The following is an 18,512-nucleotide window of genomic DNA, read 5'->3' as shown; positions in this document are numbered from 1 at the left end:
TATGATTACTGTGATAGGTAATATATTATGCATAAGTATACGCAGACGACTCATAACAAGGTTTGTTTGTGCGTTAAAGTATCTAGAAGTTCGCGTATATAATTTTCATAGAAAAAAAACTACGTCTGCACTGCACATCTAATGAGTCTGGGAGCTTAGTCAATATGCATAAAAAAGTAGTTAAACTGAAACTAAATTTATATGAAAATGACAGTTCGTGTCGACTAAATTTCATATTTCATATTTTAGTATTCGACTTTCTATAGATGCTACTGCTAAGATGCCTGACACTAGATATAGGTGTGTATTGTAGTGATCATAGATAGTAATGTTTTTACCACACATTCAAGGAAGCAGTTTAAATATAGTTATTACCACATATATTACCGAATAAAATAACACAAACGAGAATTGCATAACCATTATTATTTTACTAAAATAAATTCAACAGCGTCTAAATCCTTTTCAGGGCTAACACTTTCCGCTAAAGGCATGCTAACCATCTGACAGGAACATAACGCACTGCAGTTTTTACATGTTCTTTCATCAGATTCGTTTTTAGGCTCTTTCACTGGCGGGCTGCAGCAAAAGTCTGTGTCTAGACCCATCTTCTCGCCATCTTCTAATGTTTGGGGAAGATGTTGATTCAAAGTTTCTGGTAGAAGTAAACTGGCTATGCCACCGGCGACTAGCAACGCGCCCATTATGATTAATGGGAGTACCATAATATCGGAGCCCTTAAAAAAATACAATACACATACAAAAATATAATACACGTACAATAATAACAATTTTAACATTCAAGAATCCTCTTTTAATATCATTCGCTTGAATACCAACACGACTTTCGTTTTTAAAAAAATGTCATGTAAGAATTAGTTCATTTATAGGATTCATTGTTTATTAATTTGGAATCCAAAATTTTCCTTACCAAATAATTTACAAGAGGTATAAAAATAGGCCCCAGCATGCCCAAAACTGAACTTAAGCTCATGCCCAATCCCCTTACAACAGTTGGATACAATTCAGACGCCATCAAGGGTAAGACTACGAAAGATGAGGAAATTCCCATCTTTCCCACGCAGTATAACGCCAGTGTAACATTCGTTTCTGTAAACAGAAAAAAAAACATAAATAACCTTAGCTCCTATTTCAGTCTAGTATTCAATTATTTTTAGTTGTGTAACACACTCGTTGCTAACTTATGCTAAATACAACTTTTGCTGCATTATTTTTAGTAAAGTTGTAGATAATTAAATCAATAAACTCTCCCAAGGTAGGTCCGTTTGTTTGTTATTTAAATTTGTGTAATGTAAAATGAATGACAACGTCTGAAATCTGAAAAATATTTGATAATGGTATAGTATGGTTTGGACTCAGTTTCCACACTTAGTCTCGTACTCGGTATATTAAATATATTGAATCAATATTATTTTTTGTTATAATTTTTAAATTTGTCATTTTCATAAGGAAGGCATATTTTTGGAGTATTTATTAACTCTGTTACTCTCCGGTGGTTAAGAACACTAGCATTCGACGTATGCGCATTGGCTTAAAAACGTCGCACAGCCGGCAATCGCAACTCTTACCTTCAACATTTATCATCTGTAACAGCCAGGAATCTTTATTTGCGGCCAGATTTCATTAGGCACCCATATATTATAATTAATAGAAAAAAATAGCTTGAATTTGATATATAAGTGATAATTGTACGTTATAAACGTATAAATGTATCGAAATCATAAATGTTTGCCGCGCCTCTTCGCATCCAGTTTATCTAATTTGCCGTTATATAGACGATGTTTTCTTTAAAAAAAAATTGAACGAAACCTTTTCCAAGTTTAGGCAACTTGGTAGATGTATATTCTCCTAATTTTAAATATATAGAAAAATTTGGTTTTTAGCAAATAACAGATGAACGCACTAATCCTACAGCCGGATCTTAGACTAGTAGTGATTTATAGGCGCTAAAGTTACCTACCATGTTGTACCAAAAACGTAGTCAAACACGCAACTCCACCCACCACCATACTCATACAAAGGGTCCAGCGCCTCCCAAGTCTCTCCATAGAAGGCCACAAAAACAGATAAGTAGGTAACTCAACAACGCCAGCCAAGAAGAAATTCAAGAATTCATCTCCACCCAACACAGGCGCATAATACGATAAGCCGACGTAAACACTTGTGTTTGTAAACCAAATAAAAGTAATGATTATCGTTTTCTTCCTCATGTTTGGTGTTCGGAATAAATCGAAAATGCCATAGGTTCGCAATTTTTCTTTTTCGAGATCTTGTTGCAGTTTGTCTGATTCGTATTTGCGACGAAGGTGGACCATGTAGTTCTTGGGGAGGGACTTTCCGTTTATTCTGTAAGAGAAATTTTGTATTTTAACAGCTTAAATACGCTACTATAATTCACATCGTAATAATAAGTCATAGGACATTTATGGGTGAACACTAATTATAAACTTTAATATGTGTTTTTTCTTGACCCTCCACTACTAGAGGTTAGCTGTTAGTTTCGTGAAGCGTGTGTTGTTGTGTCCTGTACGTAATACTGCAACTCGTCCACACTGCTAACTTACGCAATTTTATGTGAACTTTAATTTAAATAGAACGATAGATTAATAATAAACAAACAATAATACATACCGAGCCATATTTTTCAAAATAACTTCAGCTTTTTCAAATTGTCCTCTAGCCAGTAACCATCTAGGACTTTCGGGCATGAGCCAGATGTATAAAAAGAAGCAGACGAAGGGCAATGTCGTAGCTAAAGCCAGATAACGCCAGTCCCTCACTAAATAGACCACGCCAGCCAGGAAAATTAAACCCATGGAATAAGCGATGTTCGAGAGAATAGTGCAGAGTGTCCGGGATCGAGGTCCAACGAGTTCGATAGCTAAAAAACCTCTTTTTATAGCATTCAATTTAAAGATTTCGAGAGAATAGATTAATTATCATTTGTTAATAGTTTATATAAGTAGAAATGTATCATTAAAATTAAATTTCGATTTTCCGATGTTACAATGATTCCAGAATGAAAATAAAAGACAGAGAAAACTGTATTTATATACATAAAAAAGTATGTTTAGTTAAAAAGAAAGTGGACTATCCCCGCACTAGGATTTCCTGTGTTGGGGCCACCTTGTCTCTTCCATTTGACATAGTAACGGTACTTGACATAATAATTTCTACAACACTTACATTTTATAATAAAACTATTTTTGAACAATAAGAATAGTTTCCTTTTCAGCATAAACAGGTTGAGGTGTTGTTTTAGATTGGTAGTGAATGTATAAAGTTTTGAATCGTTCGTGACAATTTTGTTTTTTGAAATTAAAAGGGCGGTTTTTGCTTTTCTTGAGTGCCACTGACACTTAAGGACCTACATGGTCGCCAAACTTCAAAAAAAGCACATTGTTTATTTCCATTTTTTGTCATCGTTTCTTGAAGTATGGCGAATGGAAAAATACACAATTTAAATAACTTCATAGCCAATTTTTGACACTTTAAATTAATTTTATGACGAAAATGTATATAGAACATGGTTTTGAAATTTACACGATATATTTTATCGCAAGTTAAGTAATCCATTTCAGAAAAAAAATAGATTAAATAATATTTATTTAATGTTTTACACAACCAATTGTTATTACGGGCCGGCGTGCATCAGTGCTTCAGCTCTCCATTGCGTACCGTAGTCCACCCCGAGACACTGACACAAAAATTCGTGCTGGGATAGGCCTTAAGTAAAGGCAATAGAACAAAATGTATATAACTAGAATTAATAACAAACCTAAAACATATGGAGTCGCCATGATAGCTGGTACCGTAAACCCAACACCAAATCTGAAGATAAGCCAAATATAATAGTTCTGAGCGAATGCTGTTGCCACTCCAAATATGCACTCGATTAAAAGATAGATAAAGAAAGAGGGTTTGCGTCCAAAGGTGTCTTGCAGGTAGCCGAATATGTAATTTCCAATAATGCCGCCAACAGCGAGTAGTACCAGTCCCAGGGTAGGCAAAAAGTCCTTGTCACAGACTAGGTCCCACTGAAAAAAATGTGTTGTATATTTGCTAATACATTATTATAATTAAATTAATTATGAATGTACTAAGTTAATTTCTATAATAAAATGTTGGTACCTTGGTAGCTCCATGGCATCACAGAAAGTTTAATTTATACGTGAGTTATGTGGCTTGTATACGTATTAATATTTAAGGTAACTAGAATGAATATATTATAATTAGAAGCGTTAACCAAATGTTTACATTTTGGTTGATTAACAACCATCGTACACTTGATTCCGATAATGCCCAATAAAATAAGTGTCATTTAGATTTATGAACCCTCAGAGAAGCCAAGTTTGTTTAACCCCTTTACCCCTAATTAGACCTAACTCGGCCGCTGATTTTGTGTTAGCTACAAGCTCATATTTTAAACCATTAAAGTCAGTGGTTACTTGAACAAACAAAGTTGGTGCTCAAACAAAGAGTTTTATTTCAAAATCTCCATACAACAACCGACACCGAACTGAATCTGTGTCTAATGCAAATACGATTTTAACAATGTATTAATCATATATTATCCAAATAACTGGCTATTTGCTCATTTCCTAACATGTAAGTACAGTTAAATGATAAATACAAGCACAAAAACTGGGGTGGCCGCAGAGTAGGCGGAAAATAATAAACAGCTCAAATATATCGTCCAACTTTGATTTTGTTCTCTTTGGAGCACAAGCGCTAATTAAAGATCTACGTTGCCACCTGGTAGATAGTACTGGTGACCCCAGAGCTGGTGCATTCCTCGCTCAACGATTAACTATCGCAATACAGCGAGGAAATACCAGCGTTGCCACTACCGAAGGACCAATTTTTTAAATGTGTTTTAGTCTTTTTTTTAATTTTTAAATTATTTTAATTATTACTAAGTAGGTTAAGAAAATTGTAAATACGTATATTTGATTGTTATGTTTAGATTTCATAAACCATAATCTAATAAGATAAATAACAGTTCGATTAATAATTGAACTTCTATCTCTTTATAAATAAAATGTTAGGCATAAACAAAAAATGGACACCTAAGCAAGTTTACATACTTAAATGCATTCCTCAAAACGTAAGTACAGAAAGATTTTTGCAAGATTTTAGAAGACATTCATTACTAACTTTATTTAATTGAAAAAAGTAAAACAATCTTCTTGTCTTTGTTCCCGACCATTTCTTATTGTTTATCCCAATATAGGTTTTAAAGAATTCATCAAAAATTTATAAAAAACTATACCAGAAATCACTTCACGCGTATTACGCGTATCCGCTTCATGAGACGTTTTCTTTTGCGAACTAGCGAACTGAGGAATCGACTCCCGGGGGTCTTCCCTCTTTCAGACAACCGTGGCCGGCAACGATCCCACTAAATTAGGTGTCCATGTGCTGCGATAACTCCGTTTTTGTAAGCGCGATTGCTCGTGTCATTTAAAAAATAAATAATAATTTACACGATTATAATTATTTTTTCCGACCGTCGACCTTGGAACGTAAATTTCTCTAGGTGTCTGTTGTTTCGCAGTTTCCCTAGTTCTTGACCTACCTCTGTAACCACGGTACGCTGATATACTGTGTCCTCATACACCCATCCATTTTTGCATGGCACGATATCAGCAGGACCTTCTAACATCAGAGCCTCCTCAATTGTGGAGTACCGCGAGAGGATTTCGGTGTAATTAATGTCGTACATGTTACATTGGGAATAATCCAGGATACCGTTGCGACGCTCTTGTGGGATACTAAAAAATATTGCTGTTAATAGACACTGCTCTAAACTTATTTCGTTTATATAATAAAATAATATGTGTCTTTTATAAGTCTATTATATTAATATTGATCCATATTAATATCCATTTATTATCTCAAATGATATGTTTTCAAAAAGGAAAACAAATGCTTGTTTTATTAATGCCCAAAAATACCAAACCTAAAATTCTTAGTAAGTTCCACATCTAGCCCTTCCAAATCTGGTACTTTACACCAATGTTTGACATCCCCAGCCATAAAAAGCTGCGAATACGCATGAAACCCACATGGTATGACAGCTGGGAGGAGGACGAAATAGATCACGAGCTTTTGAAAACGGCCAAATTCACCAACGTCTTCTAAAATCGCGTCGAAGTCCATTGCTGATCCTATAGTACGATTAAATTTAATATAATACTCAAATATTTATTAAAAGAACTATGAATACAAATAATACAATTATTTCATTTTACCTTATTACTACTAAGATTATTTCAGAATTTCATAAATTGCAATAGAATTATTACTATCATTGTTATCGTTATATGTCATATAATATGTTTTTGTTAAGTTTTTTTCCATTGACCTGAAGATAGGTACTATTTAGGAGAACCGGCAAGTGGCAGACTCAATATAGTTACATTATCTTTTCTTTACATTTTTTTTAAATACTACAAAATTCAGAAGTAATATTGTTAATATATATAGATGGAATCTCGTTATCGTATTGTGGTGTAGTGGAAAGCATTTTTATTTTCTTGATTGGATCTGATATTCTTGTGTTATTGTACTAAAAAATTAAAATAAAAAATTTAGGTCTAGGCCTCAGATCTCTGTATCTGTTTCATGATCTTTTGTAAATCAATAGATAAGTAAGTGATTAGCTTCCTGTGCCTGACACACGCTGTCGACTATTTGGGTCTGAAACATTCCGGTTTCCTCACGATATTTTCTTTCACCGTTCGAGCGAATGTTCAATGCGCATATAAACAGAAAATCGTTTGATTCTAATAAGTTACTAAATGCTTAAATTTTATTCTTTCATTATCTATCTATATTCTAATATTAGAAAACGAACATTTATTGAAGACTATACATACCACGGCCAAATAAGTACGAGTAAAAGAACAATGAGAAGAAGAAGAAGAGCTGTGCAAATACGAATACATATTTCGAAGGCAGCGACAGTTTGTAAATAAATTTATTAGTAATTTTTATTTTATTATTCATGTAGGATTTTCTGTCATTAGTAATACGTTTTGTTTATTTACTTCCTTGCAGAAATACTATTATCATAATTAAGTAAAAAGGAACCCTCGTAGCCTTATCAATTTTGAGTGATTGCACTACATAATAACTGAAACTTTTTCTGTATGAAGTTATATATAACTTCAGAATAACTTAGAATATAGATTATAAATTAATAGAAGTTTGCGTAGTGACCATGTTAATAATCAGAAAAAAAACGATATTTTTTTGATGTTCAGTCAATTTGTTGCAATTTTTTTATTAAGGACAAGGTCCAGTTACATATGGACTTACCTCAGTCATAAGAGTTGTAAATAATGATTGAAGAGCGTCACCAACGTATCCAGTTTGAGTGATGCGGTCACAACTAGTCACTGGACCGGACATTTGGGCTCATCTGAGGACCCTACGCTATACTATACAGGCTGTTTATAAAATTATCATCTTTTGTAGGCTTATAAAAACACACGTAAAAATATATTTACAAAATATGAGTTTGGTACATATATAAACAATTATACATGACAAGGTATAATTTGGTCGTTTGTAATATTAATCTCTAAGGCTTCGTCGTTAATAAGAAGTCGTAAACTAATAAAAAAAATTAAAATATTAATATCTGTCCTCTCCAGTGTTTTCCGCGATCACGACTTTAGTTTAATATTGAAGATGGATTAAGTTTCTATATTATGCTGACACCATTAAATTTTATTAAAAACGTCTCCTTGCTATGTAAACATTCATCATACAAAAAAATGAATGATAGTAAATAGAAACACGTAAATTGACGGTTGAAAATTTGATTTGAATAATGTTTGAATACAGGTAGTCGTGAATTACGAATCATTTTCTTTATAGAGAGTCGGTTAAAACAAGTCATAGATCAGAGATCACCTCAGCTTTATGCGCGTGCGCAATTATCTCATTGGTCGTCCAATCAATTCGATTATTTGTATAATTGAGCAGCGAAAGGACAAGTCCCCTCGGTACAAGGCCACATTTGCTACAGGAATAGGTTCATTGTTTAAAAAATATAAATAGGCATATACATGCGTGAAGCAGTCGAACATGATGTATTAATGGACTTTTTAAAATCCATGATCTAGTGTACCTAAATACTGGATTACTCTAAAAATACCTATCAAATTGAACACGTTTTTAATCTATATAATAAAAAATAAAATAAAAATAGAAAAGGCTTTTTATTTCTTGCATAAAAAAAGTAAAATTAATCCTATTAACTCAATTAAAAATAAGAAAAAAAATCTTTGCAATAACCCTTCCGCAGGGAAGGCCTCCTCTAAGAATCTCCAAGTATCTCTGTCTTGGGTGAATTGAGAGTTTAGAGCTGTTTTAGTAATTTAATGGGCCCATCTCGTAAGCGGTCTTCCTCTCTTTCGTTTCCCAATAGGGCCTCTATATTATGTACATATATAAATGAATTGCTAATTTTGATCTAGAAGTATTTGAGGAAGTTCGGGGAAGGTTTGAACATTTGCTGTAGTTGAGAAACCTGTACTATGTATATAATTTTAATATAAAAAACGAGAAAATAAGCATAAATGTTTTAACTTTCCCATACTTTTCGTGTACTTTAATATTAAGTGCTAAACAGTGAATGAAAGAAACATTGAACACAAAAAACAGAGTGTCGTCCCATTAATAGAGACTATAAGTAGCGTTATTGGACATTTACTTATGATATCAATCCTTTTTAGTAAATTAGGTTAGACTTAAATTACTTATTAGTCTTAAGTTAGGCTAGATCGTAACGTTCCATGATGTCGTAGTAAAGACACATGTATATAAAAAATACATACATTGGTCTTTTGTTTTTAAGAAACAATCCATTGTTACTTGGTTGTCAAATATTATAAGGTTCGGTCGTTTGTCTGTTTCATAGCTATTGTATGAGGTCCAATCCCATAATCTGTTTTGAAAGCAGTTTTTCGATAATAGTTCTGTTTCAGAAATAAAAAGATTTAACTTTTTCAGAACTTATAAATTTTATTGTATAAGTACTATGCATGTAATAATGTAGATATAAAATTGTACTAAGCCTTGACCATATTTTACAGAAATAGATGATACGAAATTCACCGAGCTATGTTGTAAACGATAATTTCGACCTGAAATGAGGGCCACAATCATACCAGAGTTTATAACCCTCGCGTTATATGAAACAAAATTGAGGTGAAAAACCACTTTTATTAATCCATCAGTTTATTTCAATCCTAATATCCAACAGTAAGCAATGTCGCATGTATTAACATTTGTATAAATTTAATTTTCTATTTTGAATTCATATTTTTAAACCACTCAGGATCGGTAACATTGACAGGTCTTCCACCGCGATGGCGGTAGTGGAATTCGGAGAGGCCTCTGCCAGGAACACCATTCACAATATATTTGCAGAATCTCTCTTTCATCTGCGCTTCCCAGTCTCGAGACACGTAATGTACTGACTCGTATTCAACTATAACCTGAAAAAATTTAGTAAGTTTATATATATCTTATATTACCCACAACCATCCTTGTTTTTGTATGAAATTAAAGTAACATCGTCATTTTCGCTATTTGGAGTGGTGCCCAATACTTAGCCGGGAACGGGCAACAAAATTACAGCTAAGTTTCTGAATCTTAATCATAGAGTACAGCGCAGTTTGGGTTAGTTAGATATCGACTGATCTACGAATAGCGTACAAGTACGGCATGCCTTAGGCCTAATTATTAAAAAAAAATATCACGAAACAGATATAGAAATCTGAGGAGCTATGGTTATAGTGCTACTGGACTTTCAAGGTCGTGTTTTGGTTACTGTTCACATACAAACAAAAAGTCCTGACTGCTAAATGCAGGGTATATTTAAATACCTGGATCGTGTACTCAGTGTCTCCCGCTTTACACCTGAAAGCGTAATCCTTTGGTGTGTTGCCTCCTTCTCCGTGTTGCCACAACTGGAAGTCCACCCATTCTATGGGGTGTACTTCCCCATTCGGCAGACCTACCATGCCCAGTTCAAAACTGGATATGAAAAAAAGGAATAAATATCCCAATTGTGGAGTTGATTAATTACTTTAATTGTAACGCTGTTATTTGACTACACGGAATATTACATTTTAAAATGATTAACAAACACGACGGACTCGAAACCCCGTAGTTGCGATACTAATAAGCAGAAAATTTCAAAGTATCCAGAAGAAGAGCGTCGATTCAATGCAAAGTGGTGTATTTTAAGATGCCTTGACCTAAATCAAAGTCAAGAGAAGATGCGCAAAAGTCGTTATTAGTTTTTTTATTTTACCTATACAACTATCGCTACCTACATACGTTCTCATTTAGGTCCATCAAAACAAAGATGTGTTGATTACATTATTCAACGTCTACGAAGCGACAATGTTGAGAACAGTTTTCGATTCTATGATACGTTAAAGTTTAAAAATAATCCAAGGCGGAAAGCATGAAGATAATGTTAAACTTATACCTAGTTGCTGTTGCAGGTTGGCAAACAACTCCGAGGCTCAAATTCAGACCGTTCTCGACAAAAATATGGTTAAAAGCATATCTGTGCATCAGCGACCAATCGCGTGTCTTTCCTGAAATTCACGAAAATAAAAGATAATACATTTAAAATTTTCGCCTTAGCTATAGATACCGGCAAACATCTTGAACATTGAACAAGGGAGTGGGGGAATGTTTCGTGTCGTACACAGCGCAGGACACAAACGTCAACTGATTGACCAATCACGCGATCGACACGTCACTCTCCCACCGCCACCCACTACCGCCTGCCGAACCTCCCAGTGATCCTTTAAAATCGCTTTTGCGCAGGCAATGACATTTGTTCAAGATACCGGTATCTATACTGGTCAATGTTCTAAACCGTTGCGTATCGACCAGAAATTTATTTTTTATAAACTAAGAAAAATATCATCAAAAATCAAGGCACATTGTAATTGAGAGAGTGGTGCTTTAATATTTATTTTGTATCCAATAATAAAATATATTACTTTCATAAAATCATACATTGAGTTTAGCTTATCTGTTACACGACATTCATTAACTGCTAGGCTGTACATCAGCTAGTTATAAAACAGTCTCTGAACTTAAAATTCCCACACCTTATTCGGCAATTTTGGCATTATGCATTTATTTATTTTTTATTTACAATAAATTAAGTATTAATCGACTGCAACTAGCACTCACCGAAGCTATGGTCTCGAAAAGACGGCATCGTCACATGGTATTTTTCATCGCCAATTTTAAAGTTGCATTTCATTGTTCCGAATTGTTCGTAGTGCGATTGGTGGGCCCTTTAAGAATCCTTTGATAAAATATAGGAAAAAGGCAAACAAATAGGACATACATTACTTAGGGTTATTTTTAATTTTGTATAATGTATGTTAGAAGTGTGTTAAAATGCGCTTATGTCAGAAAGCTTCAGTTTTTAAATCGTAATTTTTATTATTTTAATCTACACTAATTATGAAGAGGAAAGATTTTCATTTTCAAGGGATTTCCCTATAACACGGTAGATAACTTTTGCGTTATAGGAAACGCGTTGTAGGAGTATTCTCGCATAACGCGCTTGCATGACCTCATATAATTCGTTATATACAAATGATGTACGTTAAACTTTTTCTCGTTAAAGGGGTTTTGAATTGAATATTAAGAAAAAAATGTTATGAACGAAATAAGTGCGGATATATCATATAAATTTACAGATATATAATGTGTGCAATCCTCGCGTTATATGGAGAAAATCCCGTAATCCTGGGGGTTATTAGGGGTTTACTGTATAAACATTTGGCTTTTCTTACCAACTTACCAACGAAAAAACCGGAGGAAATGCATATTTTTAGTATAATAAGTAAACCTTATTGAGTTTCTACTTACTCCTTAAGTCGTTCAAAATACTCGCGACTCCAGCTTTCTCTTGCAATGGATCTGATGACAGCAGGCGGATACAAATCTGTGTCGTAGTCAAAGTATTTGTAGGTAGCAGTCCAGTCTCCGGTTAGTTCGACTTCTACAGTCTTGTTCGGTTCGTTTTGGAACCTGAAATAGTTTAGTATATCTATATTAATAATCATGTGATTTTCTTGCCAAGTCTCACGATTTATTAAGTATTAGTTGTATAGATGGGAAGATATATCATTTACAACGATGTTATCTTATGTAATTGGATTGGTTTTTTTTAATGGATTGTTTATTAAACTAATGATAAGTTACTGTACGTGTCAAGGCTGCCCGCGTTTATAATTTCCTAAATCCTCGGAGTTATACCCCGAGAGTATAGCCATACGCAGGCACTCTCTTCAAGTTACATTTATTCGTTACATAGCAATTAACATTTCACTACTTCGCTTATATTTTAGTGTTGTACGCGAGTGTTTAATATAAAGTAAAACTAAAATACTCCAGCCCAGGCCCAGGAACCGTTCATTTACTTTACTCCGTTATGCTTTATACATAATACTTTTAATAACGCTTTATTTTCCATACTGTAAAATAGTATATTTAGCAGTAGGTATTGAACACAACACGCTCTTGAATACTTTTTACAGACGATAAAATAACTTATTCATAGCAGTTTTTCAATCACTAGTTACAGTTCAACATTTATATATATTTGTAACAATTGAATAAAAACGAATACAGAACTTTTATTCTATTTAAAACTTTCATACCACATCTGTCCTTTATACGCTATATTCCATTTCTTCATCGGCTCGACCATCGTTATTCTGATCCCCTCAGCACCAAATGTATCATCTTCAGCACCAAAGAGGACTGTATCAGGAATTTTCTTACTACAAAGCAGGCCTTTATCTGGTAACTGACAATTTTAAAGCATGATATTATGATAGTTTATAAGCTTAAAAAGCTTACTGTGTGAACATCGGACATGTTACAAGGAGGACAAATCAGATACATATGAAAATTTGTTATAGAAAGGATACACGTGTGAAAATGTCATAAGAACTCAACAAGGCTCAGAACCTTGCAACTTTCTCAGACTGACAGACATACTCACGAGGGGACTCTTTGTATCGATCTGATCATTTCATAAACGTAATAATATGATTACAAAATAAATATGAAGTTCACTACTTTATTAAGATAATAGTGACAACCAATAAATATATCAAGTTAGAATTCTGTTATCTTTATTTTTTTCTTCAATTATTATATTATTCTGCTATTCGAACCGGAACCAGAAAAAATGAAAAATCGGTCCAGCCGTTCTCGAGTTATAAGTGTTCGAAGACTTTGTTCTTACATCGCATCTTCACGTAACTTGGTAATATATATAACGATAAATATTAGGTCCTTACATATGAAATTGGCGTTTTGTCGTACTGGCCACTTTGACCTCAAATACCTGCTCTTTGGTTAGGAATTTCATATTCAAATTTGTACAGCTATTTACTCATGTATTTGTGCTTCGATGACCGTCATTCATTTGTTTTTTCTTCTGTTTTTTTTCTGTTTGCGTTACTCATTTTTTCAAAATGGAAAACTTAAAGTATCGCATTATTTACGAGTACGAGTTCCGCCGTGGCACTAGCGCTGTGGAAACGACTCGAAGGGCGAATGATGTGTATGGCGGTCATGTTGCAAAAGAAAACACAGTCCGTTTTTGGTTCCAACGTTTTCGTTCTGGAAATTTAGACCTGCAGAACAAGCCCCGTGGACGGCCTGAGACCCAAGTTGATAATGAAGTATTGAAGGCTATTGTGGAAGCGGATCCATCGCAAACCACGTCTGAGTTAGCTGCAGGCTGCGGTGTTAGCGATAAAACTGTTTTAATTCACTTGAAGCAAATTGGGAATATTAAAAAGCTTGAAAGGTGGGTATCTCACGAATTGTCGCTACTCCCCTCTTTGAAGGCACTCTCCTTAAAGCCTCAGCTAACATCGGAATATTGGGCGTTGACATATCGAATGACGTCCAGTTTCGCGGTCATTTGGAAGGGAAGGCTAAATTAGCCTCCAAAAAGCTTGGTGTGCTCAGCAAGGCGAGACGGTACTTCACTCCGGGCCACCGCTTGCAACTCTATAAAGCGCAAATACGGCCCCACATGGAATACTGTTCTCACCTCTGGGCGGGAGCTCCCCAGTACCAGCTCCTTCCACTTGACCGTATTCAACGAAGAGCGGTTCGAATCGTCGACGACCAATCACTTTCCGTGCGGCTTGATCCCTTGGCGTTGCGTAGAGATGTTGGGTCCCTCTGCATCTTCTACCGCATTTACCATGGGGAGTGTTCAGAAAAGTTGTTCGGTCTAATACCCGCAGCTGAGTTTCATTATCGGACGTCAAGGCAAAATACAAAATACCATCCGTATCACCTCGACGTCCGTCGTTCCACAACTGAGCGTTTTCTAAGGCAGTTTTTGCCGCGCACCACCACTATGTGGAACCAGCTGCCCACTGAAGTATTTCCGAACTAATTCGACTTAGGGTCCTTCAAGAAAAGAGCGTACCAATTCTTGAAAGGCCGGCAACGCACTTGCGAGCCTTCTGGCAATGTGAGTGTCCATGGGCGGCGGTATCGCTTCACATCAGGTGAGCCTCTTGCCCGTTTGCCTGCTATTACATAAAAAAAAAATTGACTGAAGCAAACCCGAAAACGCGCGTCGACTGCTGCGTTACATTACTGAACCGGCACAATAATGAAGGTATTCTAAACCGAATCATTACCTGTGATGAAAAATGGATTCTTTACGATAATCGGAAGTGCTCAGCGCAATGGTTGGATCCTGGCCAGCCAGCCAAATCCTGCCCCAATCGAAAATTAACCCCAAAAAACTTACTTGTAAGCGTTTGGTGGACTAGTGCCGGTATTGTTCATTGCAGTTTTCTCAAATCTGGCCAGACTATTACGGCTGATGTCTATTGTCAGCAATTGCAAACCATGGCTGGTTAATCGCTCCACGCCACTGCTATTTCACGACAACGCTAGACCACACACTGCACAACAGACGGCTACCAAATTAGAAGAGCTTCAATTGGAATGTCTAAGACATCCTCCGTACTCCCCGGACCTTGTTGCAAGGGAAAAATTTAACTCTGATGGGGCAGTCCAAATCGCCTTCACATATTTTATTGATTCCCGTCCGACTGTTTTTTTAGTAAAGGGATCAAGGGATCAAACCTATAAGATGGCAAAAGTGCATAGAAAACCATGGTTCATACTTTGATTCATTAAATATATTATATTTAAAAATATTCGACTTTTTGTTCCTCCTATACAAAACGCCAATTTCATATTTAAGGACCTAATATTTTAAATATTATGTAAGAAAGTCCGTTATATTTACATTTAGTGGGAAATTACCTTAAAATAACAAATTTTTCATTTAAACGACCAACTTACTCCAATGTACAAAAGTCCGTTACAAATGCCCATGGGCCGTCTTTCACTGCCTACTGCTACGTAGATTCCTTTGTTGTCTTCTCCCTCAGTAGCTGATATGAAGAAAACCGCATCGAATGCCTATAATTAAATTTAAAATACAATCATAATTTCGCCGTGCTGTTGTTTATATGACGATTTAAAAAAAAACAAAATCGTTGCAAAAACTCTAAAGCGGTAAACACGTATTTTGCTCTTCACTTTTGATTGGTTGTGTAATGTATAACCTCACATGGCAGATATTGTAAATTTTCTATGTTAAAGTTACTACCACAGACAGGACACAATGAAAGTTATTGCACCATTGCTGCTTCGATTGTAATCCTTAGGATTGATTTGCTCCAGTTCAAACAATTTGTATGACGAAACTTAGCGATTAAAAAGAGTTCTTCTTGCCCCATGTACGCGCCTTGACGAACTGGTAGTAAATGTAAATTTAGAATCAATTTAACATCTTATCTGTTGACGTTGATAGCTGTATCTGTTCACCTATATGAATAACATTATTTTTGCGTTTGAATTTGAGTTGAATGCCTAGCTAAGTGCTCTTAAGGCTTTCCAGTCGAGACTTGACTTGACACAGCATATAGATGGCTCCCGTATGTTAAAGGCTTTCCAGTCGAGACTTGACTTGACACAGCATATAGATGGCTCCCGTATGTTAAATCTAACACATTTAAACACAGCAACCATTTCGAGCTCAGTGTCGGCTTCACATTTTATTTTTAGAAGCTGTGCAGATTATAAGCTTTTTACGAAAATTTTGAATGTACCTTGGGATGATCGCTGAAGGGTTGTACTTTTTCCATATCTTCTGGATTAGCGATAGCTTTTACACCTTGTCCAGCTCGACCTTCCGGACCGGCTGCTTTGTATTTGTTTGCATACTGAAGAATAATAAAATAAAATAAACGTAATTTTACGAGTATATTGATAAACTATAATTAGTGTTTTCGAAATTGTAACTATAATCTTTGAGCCAGCGACAAAAGAAAATCACTTTAATCGATTCATAATCATTATTAAATACCTTTTTGTATTTTTAAATAGGTAAAGCAGTAAACATTAGTCTATGTCATTGTTAATTATTACTATTACATATGGCTAGCGAGCGGGTGTTAAATGACACATAGACAGAAAGTCCTGGTGCTGAGCCGGGGATCAAAACGAAAGGACAGCACTTTCGCACGATTCAACCACTACGACAAAGCTCATAAAGCTTATAATACCAACACTAAACAATTATTATGGTTTCACCTGAATTAACCAAACTTTAATTTACCTGAACCTGAATTAATCAAAATAAGAAATCGCTATACGCCTTTTATATACATCATAGAAATAATGTTTTAATTATATCCACGGTTATGGCTGTTTATTTCAGTAACCATGAAAAAAAATACCAATCGTTTAACCTTAAAAATTTATTTCTTAGTTTGTACGAGTTGGACAAGGTCGGTTTTATCGAAAAAATAATTTAATTTCACCAAATTGATTAAGGGTCCTTTAGGAAAAGGGCATTATGCTTTGAGGTACTGTTGTAAATATGGCAGCTTAATTAGACACAAAAAGGTATAATTATTGACGGTAATTACTTAAACAACTTAAGATTTGCTGATGACATCGTTTTATTCTCAGAAGCATCACTAATAATAGAGGAGATGATGAACGAACTATGTTCTGTTAGTCGAGCAATAGGATTAGAATTAAACAAAAACAAAACAAAAATAATGACAAATCACCTACAAGATCCGGTCAAAATTAATCGATACCCCTTAGAATACGTGCAGAAATACACCTACTTGGGTAAGGAAATATCTTTTAAAAATTCACGGCATCATGATGAAGTTGATAGGAGAACTAGGATGTCATGGAACAAATTCTGGGGATACAAAGAAGTACTGAAGGCAGAGATACCAATATACTTAAAAAAGAAAGTCTTAGACACGTGTATATTGCCATGTACTCTTACGGTAGCCAAACATGGATATTTGACTCGAACACAAATAGAAAAATAACAACTTGTCAACGAGCAATGGAATGGAATTTAAAACTGAAGGACAAGATCAGAAGTACACAAATTAGAAACAAAACGAAGGTTATTGATGCACTATCCCATTGCAAAAAACTTAAGTGGAAATGGGCGGGTTTGTATCGCTCGAATGAACAATGACAGATGGACAAAGAGGATAACAAAGTGGAAAGGGCCACCAGGAAAAAGAAAGCGTGGTCGCCCTCTTGCACGGTGGGCTGACGAGCTTAAGAAAGTTGGTGGAGAGGATTGGGAGAAAAATGCTCAAAACAGAGAGAGATGGAGCCAATTGGAGGAGGTCTATACTCCATAAGAGGTCCTTGGAAAAAAATAGAAAAAATGTATATATACATATATATTTTATGTGTGTGTTTATTTTGTAAATTTTCAAGGAATACACGAGGCTTAATTATTATTACAGACAAACAGTTTGTCTGATAGCGTTAATACGTTATTCTACGTCAGATACTTCAGACTAATTGCCAAAATGTTACTTTATAGCACAACTCACTTTTCTAAAGTAATATATACACGAAAAGATGACATATTTTAGATAATACCACTTCCCAGGCACTGAATATATCCCAAATATTGCTTTCGGTTCTTCCGTATACGGATTATAAATATGAAATATCACCAACGCGACCGCTATCGCGAAAATCATTTTGGAGACTCCAGTGTCAAGGTTTTGTTATTAATTGATAGCTGGATTATGATACCGATACCATGCCTATTTACATCGTTAGGGCCTGTAGTCTCACATACTCTACAATACTTTTTCCTTATTCCATAGAGTACTTTTAGCTTAAAATAATTATTTCTATAGGACTTCAATAGGTTTAAATATATATAAATATTAAATATATATATATTCTGTAGAAGATGTAAGTGATACCGCCGTTTAAGGACACATTGCCAGAAGGTTCACAAGTTCACGTTGCCGGACTTTTAAGAATCAGTACGCTCTTAAGTTTAGATTTTGGGCATCAGTCTTTTTATTTAAAAGTTC

At 35.0% G+C, this 18,512-nt stretch overlaps 2 protein-coding genes across 3 annotated transcripts; both read right to left on the bottom strand.

Moving 5' to 3' along the window:
* Window positions 1–409: 409 nt before the first annotated feature.
* Window positions 410–7,439, bottom strand: LOC123715215 (beta-alanine transporter-like). 2 transcript variants are annotated; one of them, XM_045670145.1, is made up of 8 exons: window positions 7,345–7,439; window positions 5,984–6,191; window positions 5,600–5,795; window positions 3,800–4,058; window positions 2,653–2,902; window positions 1,982–2,367; window positions 932–1,110; window positions 410–737 (listed from the first exon to the last, which is right to left on the bottom strand). In XM_045670145.1, the coding sequence occupies exons 2-8, from the start codon at window positions 6,181–6,183 to the stop codon at window positions 426–428; spliced, it is 1,782 nt and encodes a 593-aa protein (XP_045526101.1). In that variant the 5' UTR covers window positions 6,184–6,191; window positions 7,345–7,439; the 3' UTR covers window positions 410–425. The 2 variants fall into 2 exon arrangements, with proteins under 2 accessions (XP_045526101.1, XP_045526102.1); XM_045670146.1 differs by having other exon boundaries at window positions 2,653–2,800.
* Window positions 7,440–9,238: 1,799 nt separating this feature from the next.
* LOC123715088 lies at window positions 9,239–18,167 on the bottom strand. Its single transcript, XM_045669907.1, has 9 exons — window positions 18,015–18,167; window positions 16,245–16,358; window positions 15,433–15,552; window positions 12,741–12,889; window positions 11,947–12,108; window positions 11,257–11,363; window positions 10,535–10,646; window positions 9,924–10,074; window positions 9,239–9,533 (listed from the first exon to the last, which is right to left on the bottom strand). Exons 1-9 carry the CDS (start codon window positions 18,165–18,167, stop codon window positions 9,342–9,344), a joined length of 1,260 nt encoding a protein of 419 aa, XP_045525863.1. The 3' UTR covers window positions 9,239–9,341.
* Between the last annotated feature and the right edge of the window lie 345 nt (window positions 18,168–18,512).

This window comes from Pieris brassicae, chromosome 10 (assembly GCF_905147105.1).
Source record: "Pieris brassicae chromosome 10, ilPieBrab1.1, whole genome shotgun sequence".
NCBI lineage: Eukaryota > Metazoa > Arthropoda > Insecta > Lepidoptera > Pieridae > Pieris > Pieris brassicae.
Note: the sequence above shows the minus strand (reverse complement) of the source record. Positions and strands in the feature narration are given on the sequence as shown.